At 48.0% G+C, this 21,931-nt stretch overlaps 1 protein-coding gene across 5 annotated transcripts in view; it reads left to right on the top strand.

The window, feature by feature from the left end:
* Positions 1–21,931, top strand: part of Dync2i1 (dynein 2 intermediate chain 1) — a 76,560-nt gene that overhangs the window by 31,488 nt on the left and 23,141 nt on the right. For 3 of the 5 annotated variants that reach the window (XM_042701024.1, XM_042701023.1, XM_042701026.1), the window contains 5 exons: positions 258–323; positions 10,449–10,526; positions 11,317–11,536; positions 15,215–15,317; positions 18,867–18,996. In XM_042701024.1, coding sequence (XP_042556958.1) covers positions 258–323; positions 10,449–10,526; positions 11,317–11,536; positions 15,215–15,317; positions 18,867–18,996 — 597 coding nt within the window. Of the gene's footprint in view, positions 1–257; positions 324–7,411; positions 7,526–10,448; positions 10,527–11,316; positions 11,537–15,214; positions 15,318–18,866; positions 18,997–21,931 lie in introns of those variants that run through there. The other 2 variants (XM_042701027.1, XM_042701025.1) reach the window with 2 other exon arrangements.

The following is a 21,931-nucleotide window of genomic DNA, read 5'->3' as shown; positions in this document are numbered from 1 at the left end:
CACTTGAGCCACAGCGCCACTTCCAGCTTTTTTTTTTTTTTCTGCATATGTGGTGCAGGGCCTCAGAGGTAATGGCTGAGGCACAAAGGGGTTCAGTCACTTGCCCTAAGTCACACAGTTACCAGCCACAAAGCACCTGTTTTCACAGGCTGCTCCTGACTGCTGATCTTGGCCCCTCCCTGGGAGAAGCTGGGTGGGGACCCAGGGGCTGCCGCTGCCCTGTCTCCTGGCTGACTGTTGTATCCTCTGTCCTCCAGCGAAGCCGGGAAGAGGCTACCTCACTGTGGACGCTGCCTCAGCACCAGGAAGGGGAAGAACCAGTGGTAAGAGTGCCTCTCACGTTTTCATAACTCCACCAGGCACAAGCCTGCTCATTTGACTAGCGGGCAAGTCCTGTAGATCCTTCTAGACAAAGGACTTTCCCACTTGTACTTACTTGAGAGCCCTGAGCTGGTGGAGGTTGGTCCTGTTGACAGGCAGAGGGAAGGAAAGGATGGAGGTGCGGGGGTGGGGGGGTGGGGAGGAGGGAGAGGAACAGGGGAGGAGCAGCGACCGTGTCCATGCTGGTGTGCCTGGCCTGGAAGAACCCTGAAGGAGGTGCAGGGGGAGAGAGGAACAGGGGAGGAGCAGCGACCGTGTCCATGCTGGTGTGCCTGGCCTGGAAGAACCCTGAAGGAGGTGCAGGGGGAGAGAGGAACAGGGGAGGAGCAGCGACCGTGTCCATGCTGGTGTGCCTGGCCTGGAAGAACCCTGAAGGAGGTTCAGGGGGGGAGAGGAACAGGGGAGGAGCAGCGACCATGTCCATGCTGGTGTGCCTGGCCTGGAAGAACCCTGAAGGAGGTTCATGGGGGGAGAGGAACAGGGGAGGAGCAGCGACCGTGTCCATGCTGGTGTGCCTGGCCTGGAGGAATGGTGAGGGAGGTGCAGGGGGAGAGAGGAACAGGGGAGGAGCAGCGACCGTGAACATGCTGGTGTGCCTGGCCTGGAAGAACCCTGAGGGAGGTGCAGGGTGGGAGAGGAACAGGGGAGGAGCAGCAGTGGAACTGGGAGCAGAGGGATTTCTCCTAAGACACCTGACAGCCGGGTGTCATGGTGTGCTGGTGTCCCTGTAGTGAGGAGGTCCAGGTGTTGTGAGCACAGGTGACAGCCGGGTGTCATGGTGTGCTGGTGTCCCTGTAGTGAGGAGGTCCAGGTGTTGTGAGCACAGGTGACAGCCGGGTGTCATGGTGTGCTGGTGTCCCTGTAGTGAGGAGGTCCAGGTGTTGTGAGCACAGGTGACAGCCGGGTGTCGTCGTGTGCTGGTGTCCCTGTAGTGAGGAGGTCCAGGTGTTGTGAGCACAGGTGACAGCCGGGTGTCGTCGTGTGCTGGTGTCCCTGTAGTGAGGAGGTCCAGGTGTTGTGAGCACAGGTGACAGCCGGGTGTCATGGTGTGCTGGTGTCCCTGTAGTGAGGAGGTCCAGGTGTTGTGAGCACAGGTGACAGCCGGGTGTCGTCGTGTGCTGGTGTCCCTGTAGTGAGGAGGTCCAGGTGTTGTGAGCACAGGTGACAGCCTGGTGTCGTCGTGTGCTGGTGTCCCTGTAGTGAGGAGGTCCAGGTGTTGTGAGCACAGGTGACAGCCGGGTGTCATGGTGTGCTGGTGTTCTCATAGTAGGAGGCCCAGGTACTTCCATTTGTCTCCTGTAGAAGGGTGGGCACAGAGTAGAAGAACAGCCCTGGTTTCTCTGGCTCACATTAGTTTGTCATGTAGTGTTTGTCTATTGTGCAGAAGTGACCGTGTCTGTCTGTGTTTCTTCTTGTACTCACTGGTCAAGTACCTGGCACACTAGCGGGAACTGTAGTGAATGAATTCTGAGTGAATGAATTGTTCCAAATCCCGGCTAGAAATAGTTCATGAGCATGTCACTGGTACCTACTGAGCTTGGACATAAATAAGAAGTTTTGGAGGTATGCAAACATCTGCCCGCTGTTATCTTACTTCAAGTAAGAAGTGACTTTGCTGGGTACAATGGTTTTTGCCTGTAATCCCAGCTAGCCAGGAGGCAGAGATGAGGAGGAACATGGTTCTAGGCCAGTCTAAACAAAAATTTAGTGAGACTCCATCTCAACCAGTAGCTTGCTGTAATAATATGTGTGCTGATCATTCCCAGCTAAGCATGGGAAGATGTAGGGAGGATCTCAGTCTGTCTGAGGCTGGCTGCCAGCTCGGCCCTATTTGAAAACAACCTAAAAGCCAGCGTCACTAACAGGATGAGCACTGCCCGAGAAGTGCCAGGCCCTGAGTTCAAACTCCAGCACCAGAAAAGTGACTCTTAATCTTCGTGTGTCCACATCTGCGGGCATGCATGTGTGTGCACTAGTGTGTGCGTGCACACGAGTGTGCATGTGTATGCATGCATGTGTGTCTGCATGCACGTGTGCACGTGTATGTGTGTACTGTACTGAGAATGTAGTTCAGGACCTTGTGCTTCCTGGGCAGGTGCTATACCACTAGAGCCGTGCATGCAGTCTTTGGTTTTTAGTTTGCTTTTTGGATAGCCTTGTGCTGTCAGTACCTGGGCTGGCCTTGAACTGCAGCGCTTCATTCTCCACCTCCAGGTAGCTGGGATTGCTACCTGGGCTTTCCTCATTGTGTAGCCCCTACCGCCCTACCCCACAGTGCCCAGCCCACCCTCCCACCTCAGCCACCGGGTAGCACGTGTGCCACGGCGCTTGCCTCAGCTTCCTTTTAATTAACTTTGCTTCAGTGCTAGAGGTTGAACCTAGGATCTCATGTACGCTAAGTCAAGTCTCTGTCCCCAAGCTGCCCCTACCCCTGGTGTCTTAAGAGTTTTACGTTTATGGAGAAATTAAGCAGACATCCGTCATAGATCCTGTTACCCTGCCTTGCCCCCACCCCCGTTTCCTTTATTATAAACTTGTGCATTGTTCCTCTTACATTGGTTACAATTGACAAACGTCCACTGGGAGTCCATGGCTCAGCAGTTCTGCTGCTGGTCGAGCGTTCTGTGCCTTTAGACAAATGTGTGACTTGTGTCATTCAGAGTGATCCAGAGCCCCGAAATTCCTCTCTGCTCCGCCTCCCTCTCAGGCTCCTCACTCCCGTCTTTTCATTGTCTCCCAAGTGTTATCTTTTCCAGAATGTCATCGAGTTGGAGCCATGCAGAGTCTGTCACATGGGGATGTGTAATGTGTGCTTTGGAGCCTTCCATGTCTTGGCAACTTCTTTCTTTTCTTTTTTTTTGTTTGGGTCCGGTCATGGGGCCTGAACTCTGGGCCTGGGCACTGTCCCTCAGCTCTTCAGCTCAAGGCCAGCGCTCTACCACCTGAGCCACAGCACCACTTCCGGCTTTTTTCTTTTTGCTCATGTGGTGCTGAGGAATCGAACCCAGGGCCTCATGCATGCAAGGCAAGCACTCTACCACTGAGCCACCTTCCCAGCCCCGCTTCTTTCTTTTTGGTGCTGAGTCATATTCTGGTACCTGGTAGACCATTATCTGCTTTAGGATATCTTGGTTGCTTCTGGGTTTAGGCACCTGTGCACGTTGGTGTGTAATTTCTCTGTGTTTGGTCACAGATATCTTCTCACTTAGGTGGATAACAAGTAGCATGGCTGCTGGAGTGTGTGGGGTCTATCTACGTGGTTTCCTAAGTCACTCCCAGACCAGCTCCTCTTGTATTCAAACTGGCTCTGTTGCTTCATGTTCCTACTGACATTTAGTGTGTCCAAGGATAAGGTTTTGGGCATTCTAATCTGTGTATAGTGTATCTCAGTTTTATTTTGCATTTCTCTGATATGATGTTGAATGCCTTTTCTTATATTTACACACCATCTACTTATACATCTTAGTTGATAAGGTGTTTTTAAGGTCACTGGTTCATTTTCTTTGTGTGTGTCTGTGAGTGTGTGTGTATGCCAGTACTGAGGCTTGAATTCAGGGCCTTCTGCTCTTAACTTTTTTGCCTAAGACTGGCACTGTACCAGTTGAGCCACACTTCTGCTGCTGGCTTTGTGCTTACTAATTGGAGATAAGAATCTCTATCCGCAGATTTCAGCCTCCTAAATAGATGTGAGCTATCAGTCCACCAGTGCCCTTTTTTTTCCCTTGGGCTGTTTACTTTCTTACCATTGAGTTTTAGGAGATCTTTTGCATTTCTGGAGAATACTTTCTCTCATCTGTGGCCCATCATTCCTTTCTCTTGACATAGCTTTCATAGAATATGTTGTTCATATTATAATTAAGTCCAGTTTACCAATTTTTCATTTTATGGATTGAACTGTAATCCATGTCATATCTGAAAAGGTGCCACAGTCATCAAGGATTTTTGCTGAGTTACCTTCTGGGAATTTTAGGTGTAGGGTCCATTTTAAGTCAATTTTTGTGACTTTTGTATGTGGCTGCCCCGTTGCAGCCTGTTCCATACTGTCTTCATTTCTGTTGTCTTGTCCTGACATCAAGCTGTGTCAGTGTCATGTTGACTGTGTTTGGTTGTCTCTCCTTGCCAACTTTAGAGTTGCCTTGCTGTTTTCCACAAAGCAACTTGCTGGCCCAACCAAAAGGCTGGGGTTGCAGTACTCCCTGGAGAGCGGGCAGGTCTGGCATCCTTTCTGCCCACAAACTTGGGATTCTTCTTCATTTATTTAGTTCTTTCTCAAACCACAGCTTGGTTGTCTGCTCTCGTAGATTGTGTAGAAGTTTGTTTGCTTTATACCTGAGTGAGTATTTGAGGTTGATGTGTTAGTATAAATGGTTTTGTGTTTTAATTTTGTATTCCACTAGTTCATTGTTTATAGAAAGCAATAGACTTTGATCTGCTAACCTTACCAACTTCCAAGAAATTTGTTCTTTCTTTGTTTTCCATTTGTTTTGATTTTCAGCACAGTTGTATCTGTAAGTAAAGAATTATTTCTTTCTTCTCGGTCAGTATACCTTTTTCCTGTTCTTGTTCTCTTTCCTTAGCTAGAACTTTCAGCATAATGTCAGGAAGAATTGGTGGGAGGAAAATTCTTGCTTCATTCCTAATCTTAGTGAGAAAACTTGGAAGTTTCTCTCTTCAGACTGGGAGCCTTTAACCTAAAGCCTTCCTCCTTACTGGGATTACAGGTGTGACTGGCTGGCCTCCAGACACAAAACTCTTCATCTTCTTCTCTCAGTCAGGCATGAATGTGTGAGCCACTGTGTCTGCCCTGGGAGTTTTATTTTTCAGTAAAATAAAATTTCAGTTTTAAAGTTTAGATCATATAGGAAATATGAGTATCTCTTTGTAGAAATGACCTTCATGTTTTTTAAAGTATGTTTAATTAAAATACAATTGTTTATATTTTATGGTATAAAGTGTGATGTTTTCATATATTTACATTGTGAAGTTATTAAATCATGCTACAGAGTATCTTAAGACCTTTTGTATTGTTTAACTTCTTGTGATTTGAAGCATGTGTGAGTCTTCCTCCATGTTTTTGTTCACCCACCTCAGCTCCTTATAAGGAGTGTGTTCATGAATGTGTTCTTATTAACAACTGAAGAGCTGTGGATGTCAGTAGCTTATGGGTGTCATCCTGCCTCCTCAGAAGGCTGGGATGTGAGGATTATGGTTGGAAGCTAGCCTGGGCAAACAGGCTGGAGACTTACCTCCAATGAGCCAGTACAAAGCCAGACGAGCAGGCGTGGTTTGATTGAGTAGTAGTGTCCTACAGGAGTGAAAAAAGCTGGAAAGAGGATAAGGCCCTGAGATCAAGCCACAGCACTGACTGACACAGAAAGAATTACCGTTGACTTGCTGAGTTTTATCACAAAGGTATGCTTAGATGTTGATAGTTGTTTTCCTACCCCCATTGATATGATCATGTGATTTTTAACTTGTTGATTGATGGATTCTAATTAATCAATAATATAATGAATGATTATATTTTAAGATGGGGCCTTTTTGTGAAGCCAGCCAGGCCTTGAACATGGGAAGCTCCTGCCACAACTTCCCAAGTACTGAGTCATAGAGATGCATCACCATACCTAGCAGATTCTATTGAGTTTTGAGTGTTTAACTAACTTTGTCTAGTATAAATCCCAGCTGGTCTATGTAGATAATTACTTATTTTTTTGTCGGTCGTGGGTCCTGAACTCTGGGCTCGGGCGCTCTACCACTTGAGCCACAGCGCCACTTTGGGCTTTTTCTGCTTATGTGGTGCTGAGGAATCGAACCCAGGGCCTCATGCATGCAAGGCAAGCACTCTACCACTGAGCCACCTTCCCAGCCCCTGGATAATTATTTTTTTGGTCAATTGTAGGGTTTGAACCTGAGTTCCAGGGTGCTGTCCCTGAGCTCTTTTGCTCCAGGCGAGTGCTGTATCTTATTGGAGATAAAAGTCTCATGGGGACTTTCCTGCCTGCATTGGCTTTGAACCGCGATCCTCAGATCTTCGCCTCCCGAGTAGCTAGGATGACAGGCCTGAGCCACTGCGCACGGCTTGAGGACTGTTGCATGTACATTTATAAGACATGCCGGTCTGTGGTTTTCCGTTCTCACGGTGTCTAGGCTTGTGGCATTCGGCTGGTGTTGGCCTTACTGAAGTCCCTCTGCTTGTGTCCCGGGATACAGTTGCAGAGCCCTGCGCCACCCCCTCCTCCAGGAGGGCAGAGTTGGCAGAGGGCACCGTTGTGAAGGCCTGCTAGCACCCACTAACTGGGCTGGGTTTTTTTTTGTTGTTGTTGTTTGGTTTTTGTTTGTTTTCAGAAGGCTTTTAACAGTTGAGTCAATTCCTATACATATTGTTTCTTTTCTCTCTTTCCAGGTGTAAGTTAGGTTATCAAATTTGTGGGCACAGAATTACTCTTGGTACTCCTTAGATATCTTTGGGGTATCCCCGGGATCTGTAGTGATGTCTTTTCTCCTCATTTGGGTTCTTTGTTTTTTCTCCCAGTTAGCTGAGCAAGGGGTTTATAGGTATTTTCAAACACACAAAGTGAATAACCTACCTGCGTAGAGGCAGTGAGGTGTCGTTACTAGTACTCAGAGCTTACAGGAATAGAGGGGTGTCACGAGGGGTAAGTTTTATGGCATTGTTTATAGCATGGCATTTTGCTGGGGGTGAAAGTCGTGTAACTGGGTACTTCGCTGGTCTCGCTCCTGAGCTCTGAGTCTGCGCTCCGTCTTACGCTGAATCTTCCTTCCATCTTGACACGCACTGTGTCCATCTGCCCTGAGTTTGTTCTCTCTCCTCTGCCTACCTTTAGATGACAAATATAGCTGCTCCACATCGTGGGATGATTTTTCTTTTTTCCCTTAAGGCTCAGTCGCCATCATGGTGGCCTCTCTACCAGCTCTGTGGTTTCCAGCCCTTCCCCCCCTGCTCCTCGTGTCTTTCTTGCCGTAGGGCAGTACAGTGGCTCCATCACAGCTCCCCCACCTCTAGGATGAAGCTGCAGTTCCTCTGACTGACCAGGGAGTTGTTCCGAGTGTCGGCTGCAGCTGGTGGGCAGCTATCTGGATTCTGAACATGGATGTGGTTTGGCCGAGTTGCTTTCCTAGAAAGGTACCTCTGAACTCCATGTGAATCAAGAGGCATGTGTGGTACCAGAGAGCCAGGCTGAGGGTGGCAGGATGGAGGGAACTCGGGCCTAGGGAGATTGGCACGTCGGATGGGCAGGAAGGAGGCCTAGAGGGTCCAGTGGTGCTTGTGATCATAGGGTGTGTGGAGCGAGAGTCCCAGCAAGCAGCCTGTGGATAGAGCAAGTGCACCTAAGAGAATAGCAACTTTAGGAAATTGTATTTCTTTTGTGGTACTTGGATTTGAGCCGAGTAGGCAAGTACTCCCCCTGAGCTAGCCCTCTAGCCCTTTTTTTTTTGTATTTCAGTGCAGGCCTGGGCTGGCCTGGGACCCCTGGTCCTCTTTCTTCTGCCTCCTGAACGTCTGGGTTACAGGTGTGTGCCCGTGCTAGACAAAGTAGTTTCAGAATCATCCCTTGGCCTGGGTTCTGCAGTGCGGCTACTCGGTTTTCCTAGCAAACCCTACTTACCACGTGAGGCCCCGGAGGAGATCTCTGGGCCACCACCAGGCCTGACCCAGCATCACTGCAGTACTTGAGAGGACTCGCGCTTCACTTCGGTGCTCAGCATGTGCCATGGCGGGGTGCCCACCAGGGCCTGTCTGTCTGTCTGCTCCTGTACCCAGCACATGCCACGGCGGGGTGCCCACCAGGGCCTGTCTGTCTGTCTGTCTGCTCCTGTGCCCAGCACGTGCCACGGCGGGGTGCCCACCAGGGCCTGTCTGTCTGTCTGTCTGCTCCTGTGCCCAGCACGTGCCACGGCGGGGTGCCCACCAGGGCCTGTCTGTCTGTCTGTCTGCTCCTGTGCCCAGCACATACCACGGCGGGGTGCCCACCAGGGCCTGTCTGTCTGCTCCTGTGCCCAGCACGTGTCACGGCGGGGTGCCCACCAGGGCCTGTCTGTCTGTCTGTCTGTCTGCTCCTGTGCCCAGCACGTGTCACGGCGGGGTGCCCACCAGGGCCTGTCTGTCTGCTCCTGTACCCAGCACATGCCACGGCGGGGTGCCCACCAGGGCCTGTCTGTCTGTCTGTCTGCTCCTGTGCCCAGCACGTGCCATGGCGGGGTGCCCACCAGGGCCTGTCTGTCTGTCTGTCTGCTCCTGTGTCCAGCACATGTCACGGCGGGGTGCATACCAGGGCCTGTCTGTCTGCTCCTGTGCCCAGCACGTGCCACGGCGGGGTGCACATCAGGGCCTGTCTGTCTGTCTGTCTGCTCCTGTGCCCAGCACGTGTCACGGCAGGGTGCCCACCAGGGCCTGTCTGTCTTTCTGTTCCTGTGTGCGCACATGTCACGGCAGGGTGCAGCACGTGTCATGGTGGGGTGCACACCAGGGCCTGTCTGTCTATCTGTTCCTGTGCCCAGCACGTGTCACGGCGGGGTGCATACCAGGGCCTGTCTGTCTGTCTGTCTGCTCCTGTGTCCAGCACGTGTCACGGCGGGGTGCATACCAGGGCCTGTCTGTCTGTCTGTCTGCTCCTGTGCCCAGCACGTGTCACGGCAGGTGCACACCAGGGCCTGTCTGTCTGTCTGTCTGCTCCTGTGTCCAGCACGTGTCACGGTGGGGTGCATACCAGGGCCTGTCTGTCTGCTCCTGTGCCCAGCACGTGTCACAGCGGGGTGCATACCAGGGCCTGTCTGTCTGTCTGTCTGCTCCTGTGCCCAGCACGTGTCACGGCGGGATGCATACCAGGACCTGTCTGTCTGTCTGTTCCTGTGTCTAGCACGTGTCACGGCGGGGTGCATACCAGGGCCTGTCTGTCTGTCTGCTCCTGTCCCTGCTGTGGCCACTCAGGTGTGCCCTGCATGCGGAATCTGTGGCAGTGGAGGCAGAGCCTGGACGGTCACTTGCGCTGCTGTTTGTTGTTGACAGTACAGGTGACATGCTCCATGGCTTGGGGAGTAAGGTCACGGTGATACACCGGTACGACATATTGCAGTTCACTTGTACATTAGAGATTTTCCCCAAAAGATTTGTTTATAACCATTTCTATCACATATGTAAGCTAATAGGGTATTTTATCCTTCTATTTTTCTCCTCCTCTTCCCCTTTTGAACTTTTCTGTGTGTGCAGGACTTGGACTCAGGGCCTTGGCTCTGTCCCTGAACTTTTGTTCAAGGCTAGGGCTCTACCCCTTGAGCCACAGCTCCACTTCTAAGTTTTTCCTGAGTAGTTTGTTGAAGATAAGAGTCTTTCAGACTGTTTTGTCCAGTCTGGCTTCAAAACATGATCCTCAGTTCTCAGCCTCCTGAGTAGTTAGGATTACAGGTGTGAGTCACCAGCACCTGGCTTGAATTTTTTATTTTTGATAATTAAAAAAATATTTATTGGGCTGGGAATGTGGCTTAATGGTAGAGCGCTTGCCTAGCATGCATGAAACCCTGGATTCAATTCCCGAGTACCACAGAAGCAGAAAAGGCCAGAAGTGGTGCTGTGGCACAAGTGGTAGAGTGCTAGCCTTCAGCACAGAGAGGCTTAGGGACAGTGCCCAGGCCCTGAGTTCAAGCCCCAGGACTGACAAAAAAAATTGTTTTTAAAATTATTTATTGATAGTACTGAGATTTGAACTCGGAGCATTTTGCTTGCCTGGCAAGTGCTCTACCACTTCAGCCAGGCCAAGCATTAAGCTTGTATATATTAATGTGAATACTGTACGTTTGATGCATGTATTCATGGTATACTGCTTAAATCAGGTTAAATTCTCAAGTATTTATTACTGGTTTATGTTGAAACTTTCACTATCCTTCTAATATTTTGGAATGCTTTAGTATATTGTTACAAGGATGTTACTTTTATAAATATATTATAAAATCAGTAATATCAAATGAGTCTCAGAAAATATACTTGTTTCTAACCTTGAAATATTTAAGTTTATAATTAAATTTGTTTCCTGCTTAATTTATGCCCCCAGGAAATTGAAAAGGAAGCCAGTGATTTACAGAATGCTGGGCCTGATGAAATTTCAGCCAATTTTGAAGATGATTTTGAAGTATGTATAAAAGTTATTTTTTTTGTTTGTTTTAGTCAGTTGTGGGGCTTGAACTCCGGGCCTGGGTGCTGTTCCTCAGCTTTTTAAGCTCAAGGTGAGCACTCTACCACTTGAGCCACAGTGCCATTTCCGGTTTTCTTGTGTTTAATTGGAGATAAGAGTCTCACGGACTTTTCTGCCTGGGCTGGCTTTGAACCACAATCCTCAGATCTCAGCCTCCTGAGTAGCTAGGATTATAGGCGTGAGCCACTGGTGCTTGGCCTAAAAGTTTTTTCTCAGTTTAACAGTAATTCTTAAAAGTCAGCTTATTTTATATATGTGTATATATATATATATATATACATATATATATAATTAGGTAACCATTTTTCTTTTTATTGTTCTTTATACTTAATATTGGATAAGGTTTGGTTGAAGTTATTTCCATTAAAGCTGACCAAGATGATGTAGTTAAATGACTTTATAATTAAACTTGTTTTTAAAAGTGCTTGGCACCCAAGCATGTATATTTATCTAACCATAAGCAGATACACACGTTCACTCTTAGCACAGATGTTCATACATTATCAATAGCTCTTAGTGTACCTGGCTCTGTATTTTGTGTTTTACTTTTAGAGAGACAAATACAGTGATATTTACAGATTTATAATGTATAACATCAAAATCAGTGAACTTCCTTGGCTATAAGGAGACTTTGCCAATTTCAGATTGTACAGGGTGATATTTTGTTCTGTTGGAGTGTGAACACGTTTGTCTTAAAGAGTGCCCAAATCCTTATCACTGTTTGTAGGATTATGAGGATGACTTTGAAGTTTGTGATGGAGATGATGATGAGAGCAACTATGACCCTGACTCACAAGAAAAAAGTGAGGAGCTTCCTCCAGCCCAGAAGAGAGAAATACAAGAAATTCAGAAAGCCATCAATGCAGAAAACGAAAGGATTGGCGAGCTGTCTTCAAAACGTTTTCCAAAGCAAAGTCGGATGGAGTACGAAAAGCAGTCCCGGGCAGGTACGTGAGACGGTGGTGATCCCTGGTGTCCAAGAGCCCAGGGGCCGTGTGCGAAGTGGCTTGGGGCCTACCCAGGCGGGCAGGTAACAGGACTCTGTGCAGCGTGGCGACAGCAGGCCCTGGGTGCTCCCTTCTGCAAGCCATGCGTGGGGGGCGTTATGCCTGGGAAGGGTCACTTTGTAAGGAGGGGCTGCGAGCTGCATCCTGCCCAGCACTGAGGTCGGAGGTGGCTGTGAGAGGCGGGCCCGGCCTGCTGCCCCGCTGCTGCCCTCCCTGCACAGTCTGCACATGAGCCCTCTCGTTCCTGGTGGTGTCTCCTTGCATTTCCACAAAGGCGCAGGCAGTCATGGGCAGGAGGCTCCCTCAGCACCACAGGGCTCAGAGACGCCACCCACAGGGCGGCCGGGGAGCTTTTGCCAGGCTTGTGCTTCCCCCACATTCTTGGCCTCCAGGCATAATAAGTTACATGTGAGAGTCAGAATAAATGTTTTTAAGTCATTTAAAGGAAAGCTGGGAAACTTGATAAAATTAGCCCTAAAAATAGCACTAAAGGTAAAATAGAACAGTTATTAAAGTATTAACGAATAGTAGACCACTTTAAACGATCTTGTAGCCAGTAATGAGTCCATTTAATTATAATTAGTATTTAGCGTAGTATAATTCAAAAATGGAAGTCTGAAAGGGTAATCATTACTAATATTTTGTCGCCTGCCTCCGAGGTAAACCGTTGAGTGGATAAATATAGCCAGGAGCACTTCTTGGAGGCCATGGGTACCAGCCCTGGATGAGCCCTCGTTTTGGCTGTGTTGGCGGTCTGAGCTGGACCTACCCGCTGTGCCCCGCTGTGGGCAGGGTCAGCAGTACGCCACTCACCTGTTCTGACTTGCTGAGGAGAGGCAAGAGTCCATTCTTAGAGTTCCCATCTTGGCGGATCTAAGAATAACCAGTGTTTGGCATTCATTCCCGACATTGATACTTACGTATCCTTATATCCTTATATATACTTATACATCTGTCAGGACTCACAGTGGCCATCGCCTAGAGCTGCACATAAAGACATTTTTCAGAGACCTTTTGGGAGAAGATTGTAATTGGAAGTTGTGGTCTCTTATTTTTTAGCTCATTGTTGAAGTGTTGCTGCAGGGTGATTTTAGCGACGTGTTGTTTGTGAGGATCACATTCTGTAGTTCTGTTCTTTCATGTCTGTGCAGTGTGAAATGCCAAGACATTTTGGGGATGTCCACATTTCTTCTTCATCTTCCTCTTCCCTGTAGGTGACTCAGCAGATGGCTCCAGTTTCTCCTTCCTCAACGCTTGTCAGTAGCCTTCTCTGTTTTCTTCTGCTTGCTTGAGTGTTGACACGCCCTCTCTACCAGTTTGTCTGCTAGCTAATTTCCTGACTCCCGGTGGGTCCCGGGAAGCATTTTCAACCTATCGCTGACTTCTCTCCATAAGCCCTCCCACAGTGTCTGATGTAACTTATCCATTGAAGCTTTGATGGACATTTCTGGTTCCTGCCAGAGTGATTCCCCAGCTCCCTGTGGTGTAGACTTAGGGCCCAGGCGTCTCATTGTAAAAACAAAGTAGCTTCTGTCCTCCATGTCAACAGCCAATTGGATGTGACCACTGCTGGCAGGTGTACCTGGTGAAGGCATGAAGCGGTGAGGTCCTGCATGGTAAACACGAGATAAACACCACCTCGACCTTTTCATTTTCACAGTAAACGGATGAAGGACAGTCAGGTGTATGGTGTGTTATTAATGAGACTTAAGCTCTGCGCTGCATCTGGGTTTATCATGTGGTGGAGGGCTGCCAGGTGCTCTGCCCTTCCACGGCCCACGGCGGAGCCGCCTCTGTGCTGTTGGGAAGGTGGCTTCCATCGGGCATCCTTCTTCTCCTCAGCCAACCTTGTCAGTGGCTTCACCTGCGGCAGCAGCTGCTGCTTCCCCGCAGACAGAGCCTCCTGGCAATGTCTACGTTTTCAGCCCAGGCCTGCCCCTGAGCTGGGTGACAGTCCCTGGCTGCAGTTGGTAGCGCGGCACCTCACCCCGCATGTCAGGGAACCCCTTGCTGAAGTCTTCATCGGCTCAGTGTCTTGTGGTGCAGCAAATGACTGAAGCCATTTGCTGTTCATGTCTTCTGCTTACCAGGCCCGTGCCTGTGCGTCCTAGCCTCGTCCTCATTCACAGCGCCTGTCCATCTTAGCCCCCTCATTCACGGTGCCTGTCCATCTTAGCCCCCCCTCATTCACAGCGCCTGTCCATCTTAGCCCCCCCTCATTCACAGCGCCTGTCCATCTTAGCCCCCTCATTCACAGCATCTGTCCATCTTAGCCCCCCTCATTCACAGCATCTGTCCATCTTAGCCCCCTCATTCACAGCGCCTGTCCATCTTAGCCCCCTCATTCACAGCATCTGTCCATCTTAGCCCCCTCATTCACAGCGCCTGTCCATCTTAGCCCCCTCATTCACAGCATCTGTCCATCTTAGCCCCCTCATTCACAGCATCTGTCCATCTTAGCCCCCTCATTCACAGCATCTGTCCATCTTAGCCCCCTCATTCACGGCGTCTGTCCATCTTAGCCCCCTCATTCACGGCGCCTGTCCATCTTAGCCAGCCCCCTCATTCATGGCGCCGGTAACTGGCAGCTTGGGGTGCAACAGCAAAGGCAGCATGAATTTTATGTTCCTTCTCAGTGTAGTGGTTAGAAGATTTGTTTTGCCGTAGATTATGGCAATCTCAACATATGGTTTTTAAATTTCCCTGAAGTTGAAAATTCGCCATTGCACTTGAGGGAAACCCTTCACGCTTCTCTTTGGCAGCACTACGATTCCAAGACAGTTGTCTGGAAGCTGACCGTTAGGAAGTGACTGGGTGGGGGTGAGCGTGCTGCACAGAGGGGCTTTGTCTCAGAAAGCACAGGGGAAGCCACCAGGCTTCTCAAAGTAGCATACGTCTAAAACCTAAGATTGATTTATTCTTGGAAGTTTCCACTTAATATCTTCAGACTAATTGACTGCAGGTACTGAAATCTCAGAGAAACCACAGTTAAAGGGTGACTTCCATGTAATCTTTGTGTTTTTAGCAGTAAAAAAATTTGTTTTTCAGGCTGAGTGAGGTGTGGGCTGAAGACCACATCCTTTATCCTTAAGTATTTCTAAGATTCTTAGTGGTGTGACTGGCACATATAAAAGATGATCAGGCCAGGTGTTGGTGGCTCACATCTGTAATCCTAGCTACTCACTGCTGAGATCTGAGGATCGCGGTTCAAAGCCAGCTCGGGCAGGAAAGTCCATGAGACTCTTATCTCCAATAAACCACTAGAAAACCGGAAGTGGCGCTGTGGCTCAAGCAGTAGAGCACTCACCTTGAGCTGAAGAGCTGAGGGACAGCAGCCAAGCCTAGAGTTCAAGCCCCATGACTGACCCCCCCCCCCCCCCAAAAAAAAAAAAAAAAAGATGATCAGTAAATCTTGCCTTGTTGTTTGGATGTTTTAGATAAAGTCAGCAAGAGCAGAACTTTAAAATACAAAGGCTGTTTATTGTTATTTATCGTCGGGGACAAAAGACATGAGTATGAGTGTTATGTATGCTTCTAGTTGTTCTAATCTTGATTTGAGTTTTTATTGGGTTAGAAGTAATATTTCATTGTCACAAAACAGCTTTCTTTTCTGTACAGATGCAAACATTTCCCCTTCCAGAACTCCTGTTTGTGGAATTTTTGTGGATTTTGCAACAGCCTCACACCGTCAAAAGAGCCGAAGTCAGGCCCTTAAACAAAAGTAGGTATATTGGGAACTCTGCCAAAGTTGGTTGTTACGGTTGTGTGTATATGTGGGGTATTACTAAGGATCAGCCTCAGGACTAGTAATTCTTCAGTAATCCTTTTCTTCAACCTGCTTTTCAAAATAGAGCCATGCATTTTATTTTCACTGTGATTGTGTGTGTGTATATATATATATGTATATATATATATATAAATTTTTTTTTTTTTTTTTTTGGGTCTGGTCGTGGGGCCTGAACTCTGGGCCTGGGCGCTGTCCCTCAGCTCTTCACCTCAAGGCTAGTGCTCCACCACTTGAACCACAGCACCACTTCCGGCTTTTTTTTCCTGCTTATGTGGTGCTGGGGAATCAAACCCAGGGCCTCATGCATGCAAGGCAAGCGCTCTACCACTGAGCCACCTTCCCAGCCCCAAGATATATTTTTGTTTGCATTAAAGTTCTCTTGTATGTTCATATGTTGTACTTAGAGTGCAGGTACTAGCTTCTGAGTACTAGTGCTTGCCATCTAATATCTCCTTGGGCATCCTGGCTAGTTTGCGCTCAGACTAGATTACAGTTACACATTTACAAGTCTGGGGGTCAGAAAGCTGCTAAAGGGTGTGATTCTAGCTCATTTTGTATTGCTCACCATGTCTTCCCTGTCAGGTGAAGAATGAACTGAGGACTGGGACTAAGAGCACTAATGCTAGATAACTGGGATGCATGCTTGTGTGTCCCAGGACCCTCACACAGATGAAGAGAAAGGATCAGAATCAGCATCTGTTGAGAGACTTAGTGTTGCTGTGTTACTGTAGCATACAGAACAGTTTAAGTGAGGAAAGAACGTCTTTGGCTCATAGTCTCAGAGGTCTCAGGTCATTATGACAGGGAGGTGGGGGGCAGAGTAGCTCCCTCATGGTGATCGGGAAACTGAACCTCTGCACTAATGGGCTTTAAGTGCATCTGGGCCCCCAGTCGATGGTGCTTGCCACCCACACACAGAATGAATCTTCCCCATGTAGCTAATCCTCTCTGAAGAAGCCTTCAGGGACACACTTCAAGGTGTGCTTTGCTGATCTGATAGGTACTCGATAATCCATTGTAGTCTACCCAGGCAGCTTGACACCATTCCTTAAGTCACAGCATCCCACTGGTGACACCAAAAACCCCATATCCACTGCACCACAAAAAGGCACTTAGTCCATCTCCAAGAGTTTGTAAGGTATTCACAGTTCCAATATTGTGCAAAAGTCCAAGTTCAGAGTCTTATTTCTCAAGACAAACCCTTATCTCTGAACACTTGTTCAATTGTAGTTACATATTTACATCATGCAGCCGCTCATAGTGAGCAATCCCATTCCAAAAGGGAGGGTCAGAGGCATAGAAAAGAGGAATGAGACCAAAGCAAGAGTGTAACCCAGTAGGGAATGAGGAACCTTCTGCCGTCTGAGTCCTACAGTAGCAAAGTACCAGCTTCCTAGGGCTTTCCAGCAGCCTGCGTGGCCGTTCTCTTAGACTGGCACCTCCGCTGCCTGTGGCTTCCCTTGCAGACGTTCTGTGTTCCTGGCCTCTCTTCCATCACTATGTCCTAGGGCTCCATTGCTCGTTAGCCTCCACCCTCACAGTTACCCACTAGGGACAGCCCCAGGGGAGCAGACTAGCTTCCAGTGACCTGGTGACTCTTGTATGTGTAGTTTGCCTGCAAAACTTGCCTCGCATGTATAATGCCAATGTCTGCCAGCTTGAGCCATATCCTGGCCCACCTGGGCTGTGGCACCCGAACGGATGGATGTGGGAAACACTTTTATAGATAACCCCTGTCCCTGTTTGAACCTCAGTGTTCCCTTCTTAAAGAAAAGTATTTCAAGTCAGGTGCTGGTGGCTCATGTCTGTAATCCTAGCAACTCATGAGGCTGAAATAGCAGGATTATGGTTCAAAGCTAGCCTAGGTGGGAAAGTCTATGAGACTCTTTGCACCAGCCTTGAGCAAAAAAGCTGAGAGGATGAGGCCCTGAATTCAAGTGCCTGGACTGGCAAAAAAAGGGAGGGGAAAGAAGGAAGGAAGGCAGGGAAAAGAAGATTGGAATGATGGAAGGAAGGAGGGAGGGAGGGAGGAAGGGAAGGGAAGGCAGGCAGGCAGGCAGGCAGGAAACCCTTTCTACCTTAGCCCCCCTCTCCACTGATGGAGTCTGGCGGAAGGGAGGACCCTTGAGGTATTTTTCCTATTGATTCAGGTTTCCTTCTAATGTCTCTAATCTTTTCAGCCATGCTTTCCTTATCCAAACTTTACATGTGCTTCTTTCTGGGCAAACTGCCAATTTGAATGTTTCTGCTCTACTTCTTGCTTACAATCTTATTGTCAACTGGTAAAGAGCAGCCAGCCGTAGGCACGCCATAGCCGGACTCGGGTTGCCTTGCAGCCCCCTGCTGGCTTCATGACGTTACTGCGCTGAAAGTCAGCCTTCCATAGAGTCTCAGGGCCTGGGACAATATAATGTGGACTGGCTCTAGTCCAGTCCCCAACTGAAGTCTTTCTGAAGCCTCCCGAACAGGTTACTCCGCAGCCCTGCCCGCATCTGGTATTCCGGGCAGCCCAGCACCATCCGTTGAGCTCTGCTCAGTGTGTTTTAGGGCTTCTCCAAACTCTCCCACACACCGTTCCCAAAGTCTTGTGAGGCACACCGTCCGGTAGTCACAGCAGCCCCCTCTCTTCTCCAGTGTCGGACTTTGTGACTGTGACAAACATCTAGCAAAGGGAGTGAGGTTCCGTTGATGATGCCAGAGGCCGGTCAGGAGACACGCCATGCCCACAGGCTTCTTTCTCGTCCCCTGTCAGTCCCTCAGAGCCCAAGAAGAGCCTGTGCTGTGAACTTGGGATTAAAACAATAGAATACATCATCTGACCATAAGGAATTAAACTGAGCTAATAATAGAAAATTAGAAAACCCCCCAAAGTTACAAAATTCAACATTCTTTTTAATAAGCCATGAGTCAGTGGAGAAATCAAAAGAGGAAAGATCTTAGCCAGGCACCAGTGGCTCACACCTGTAATCCTAGCTACTCAGGAGCCTGGCAGGAAAGTCCATGAGACTCTTAGCTCCAGTGAACCACAGAAAACCAGAAGTGGCTCTGTGGCTCAAGTGGTAGAGTGCTAGCCTTGAGCTGAAGAGCTGAGGGACAGTGCTCAGGCCCAGAGTTCAAGACCCACCACCAACAAAAAAAAAAAAAAAAAGAGGAAGGATTTTCACACCTTCTTGTGTGCTTCCGAGAGTTGAGTCTCACTTTGCGTCCTGCCACCGAATCACGTCTTCAGCCCAACACCCTGGACGTTGTGTTGGTCTCGGGTGCCCTGCATTGAGCAAAGACACCACATCACGAGTCAGTGTGGTCTGTTCTTTACATAGTCACTGTACAGCAGCTTCTTAGTCATTCTAAACAGCTAGATCCTGCAGGTTCACACTGAAATGAAAGGTAAGTCCTTGCCAGTTACCTCCATCAATTGCTAAGATTCCCTGTTCCTCCTGTGTACATTATTCAGTGTAACTTTCTTTCCAATTCATTTTAAAGGACAAGAAGTACAAAACTACTTCGGCTTATCGACTTAGATTTTTCATTCACTTTCTCCCTCTTGGATTTGCCTCCAGTAAATGAATATGATATGTATATCAGAAACTTTGGGAAAAAAAATACCAAGCAGGTTAGTACAACATGTGCTTGCTAAGTGACAGAGCGCAAATGAGGTGCACGTTTGTACTGTTGAGAATGTTAGAATTTTGGGGTGGGGAGTGAAGGTGCAGTTTGAAGGAGAAAGGGTGCCTTTCGCCACATGGCATTCATTAGCTAGAGAGGTGATGTGAGTACACACTCCCCAGTTGTGCTGAAGCCGTGAGAGCCGAGGGCAGACAGCAGAGGCGTGGACCCGTTAGTACAGTGTCACATGCACAAATGATTTATTTAAGGTGAAACAGTGCCAAGTTTGTTTTGGTCTTGTGTTCCTGGTGAGTATATACAGCCATAGTTGTTGACAGAAAAGATTGACAGTGCAGTGACCTCAGTGCTTGTGCTTTCTCTAACTGGACTCACTTGAAGGTCCACGCATCTCCAAGAGCTTTCATTTCACTCTTGTCCACAGGCCAGGCTGCTCTCCTGTCAACTTACACGGCTCCTCCGGCTCTTCCTCCTCTTTCTCTGTCTGCCTCTTTTCTACATAAACCCTGCCAGGGTAACTTACACTGGACTTTATTTTCTTTTCCAGAGTTACTGCAATCCATGATGCGACATTTTCTTCTTTCCAGTAGTGATTTTAGGTTTTAATTACTTAGGAAGTGGTCTGGCTTTGCAATATAAGGTCTGTGAAGTCTGACATCGTACTTGCCATTTTTCTTACATATTCCTAATGTGTGTTGACAGCATTCATATCGTCTGTTTGGTATACTCTATGAGCAATACTTTCTGAAAGGTCACAACGTGAAGCTGAAGATGTGTCTAGTTTTGTAGCACATTTGCTCTGACCTTGAGTAGATTAGTTTCTTTGGTAGTTTCCTCACCTTAAGGCTAATAGTGACAAAATTAGTGACAAAATTATCTTTGCTGAAGTAATACTTTGTGTGTGTGCGCGCGCGCGTGTGTGTGCGTGTGTGCTTGCTTGTACTGAGGCTTGAACTCAGGGTCTAGGTCCTGCCCCTTAGCTTATTTGCTCATAGCTAATGTGTTACCATTTGAACTCCAGCTCCACTTCTGGCTTTTTGCTGGTTAATTGGAGATACAGTCTCAACAGACTTGCCTGTCTTAGCTGCCTTCAAACTGTGTTCCTCAGATCTCAGCCTCCAGAGTATACATAGTTGCTGCTGCTACCGCCGCTGCCGCTGTCTCCTCCTCCCCCTCCTCCTCCTCCTCCTCCTCCTCCTCCCCCTCCTCTTTCCCCCTCCTTCTCTTCCCCCTCCTCCTCCTCTTCCTCCTTATTATCCTTAAGTAGTTATACAAAGGGGTTCACTTCACCATGTCAGTTTAAGAGCACAACACATCTTGTTTAATGCACGTACCTTCTAAAAATACAAAAATTGTGGTTCTCCAAAGCTGTATGTTCTGACAAACAGCATGTATAGTTTACATGCAGCTGTATATAGTCTTTTCAAATTAATCTAAATTATTTACTGTGGTTTTTCTGGAAACACTTTTGAACTTAGGTCTAATTTATCAAAAGTTTGAGATCCAGCAATCTATAGGATCTTTATATTTATGCCATAATATTTTATGGGTTGGCGATTGTGCTGGTAGTAGGCTTTGACTGTCTTGTGCTCTTGCTCCGCTTGCTTGCCATGGCTAGTCCTTACCACTTGAGCCACACCTCTACTTTAGCATTTAAATCCTCCAGGTTTCAGGTTCCTGATAGCTAGGATTTTATTTTCATTTATCTTATCTATTTAATGTACTTTCAGAACTTGAAGGGCTTATGAGTTCTTGTGTCTGTCTGTCTAAGTGTCCGGCCTGCCTTGACCGATCACCCTTCCCCATCCTGTCTGCCTTTTCCCCTCAGACTCATCTTGTTTCCCACACATGTTATCACACTTGTGAACCGAGTTCTGGTTCTTTCCCACACATCACATGTACACGAATGCTGTCACACATGTGCACTGAGTACTCTGGCCAGTGACCCCATACATGCCACCATACATGCACACATGACGTCACACGTGTGCACCGACTACTCTGGCCAGTGACCCCACGCCTGCCATCACACATGTACTCATGGATTGCCACATGTATGCACTGAGTACTCTGGTCAGTGATCCACACATGCCACCATGCATGTACACATGTATGGGCACACATGTACACTGAGTACCCTGGTCAGTGACCTTCACATGCCATCATACGTGTACAGATGTCCTGACAGATGTGTATACTGAGTATCCTGGTCAGTGACCACATACCATCATGCATGTACACATGTGATGTCACACGCGTGCAGTTACTCTGGTCAGGGAGCCCCACATGCTACCATGCAGGTACACGTGCTGTCACACGTGTGCAGAGTCCTCTGGTCAGTGACCCCCACATGCCACCATAAATGTACACATGTGCTGTCACATGTGTGCACAGAGTACTCTTACCAGTGACCCTGCACATGTCACCATACATGTTCACACGTGTGCACTAAGTACTCTGGTCAGTGACCCCATACATGCCATCATGCATGCACACATTTGCTGTCACATGTGTACACTGGGTGTCCTCACATTTGCTGTCACATATGTACGGATTTGCTACTACATGTTTATGCATATGCTGTCGTGTGTGCAGTAAGTGTTCTGGTTGATGATTCCCACAAATGCTGTGTGCATTGAATATTTTGACTGTTTCCCACACATGCTATCATACGTATACATATATGTTAGCATGTATACATTGAATACTTTGGCTGTATTTTTCCCCAATTCACTTTCTCATTCATCCAGAGTAGCTTGGATTATAGGTGTGAGCCACTGTATCTGGCAAAGATACTTACTTTGAACACAAGTGAAAAGAGTGCTAGGCTTGAAACTTTTACACTTTGTTAACTTTCAGAAAAGGTAATTTTTTTTTTTTTAGTAGTGCCAGTGGTTCTGATGTTAAAGCTAGCATCGTATCTC

Source organism: Dipodomys spectabilis, unplaced genomic scaffold (genome assembly GCF_019054845.1).
Source record: "Dipodomys spectabilis isolate Male_0828 unplaced genomic scaffold, ASM1905484v1 ptg000277l, whole genome shotgun sequence".
NCBI classification, from domain to species: Eukaryota; Metazoa; Chordata; class Mammalia; order Rodentia; family Heteromyidae; genus Dipodomys; species Dipodomys spectabilis.
The sequence above is the reverse complement of the archived record's forward strand: the minus strand, read 5'-3'. Positions and strand labels throughout refer to the sequence as shown.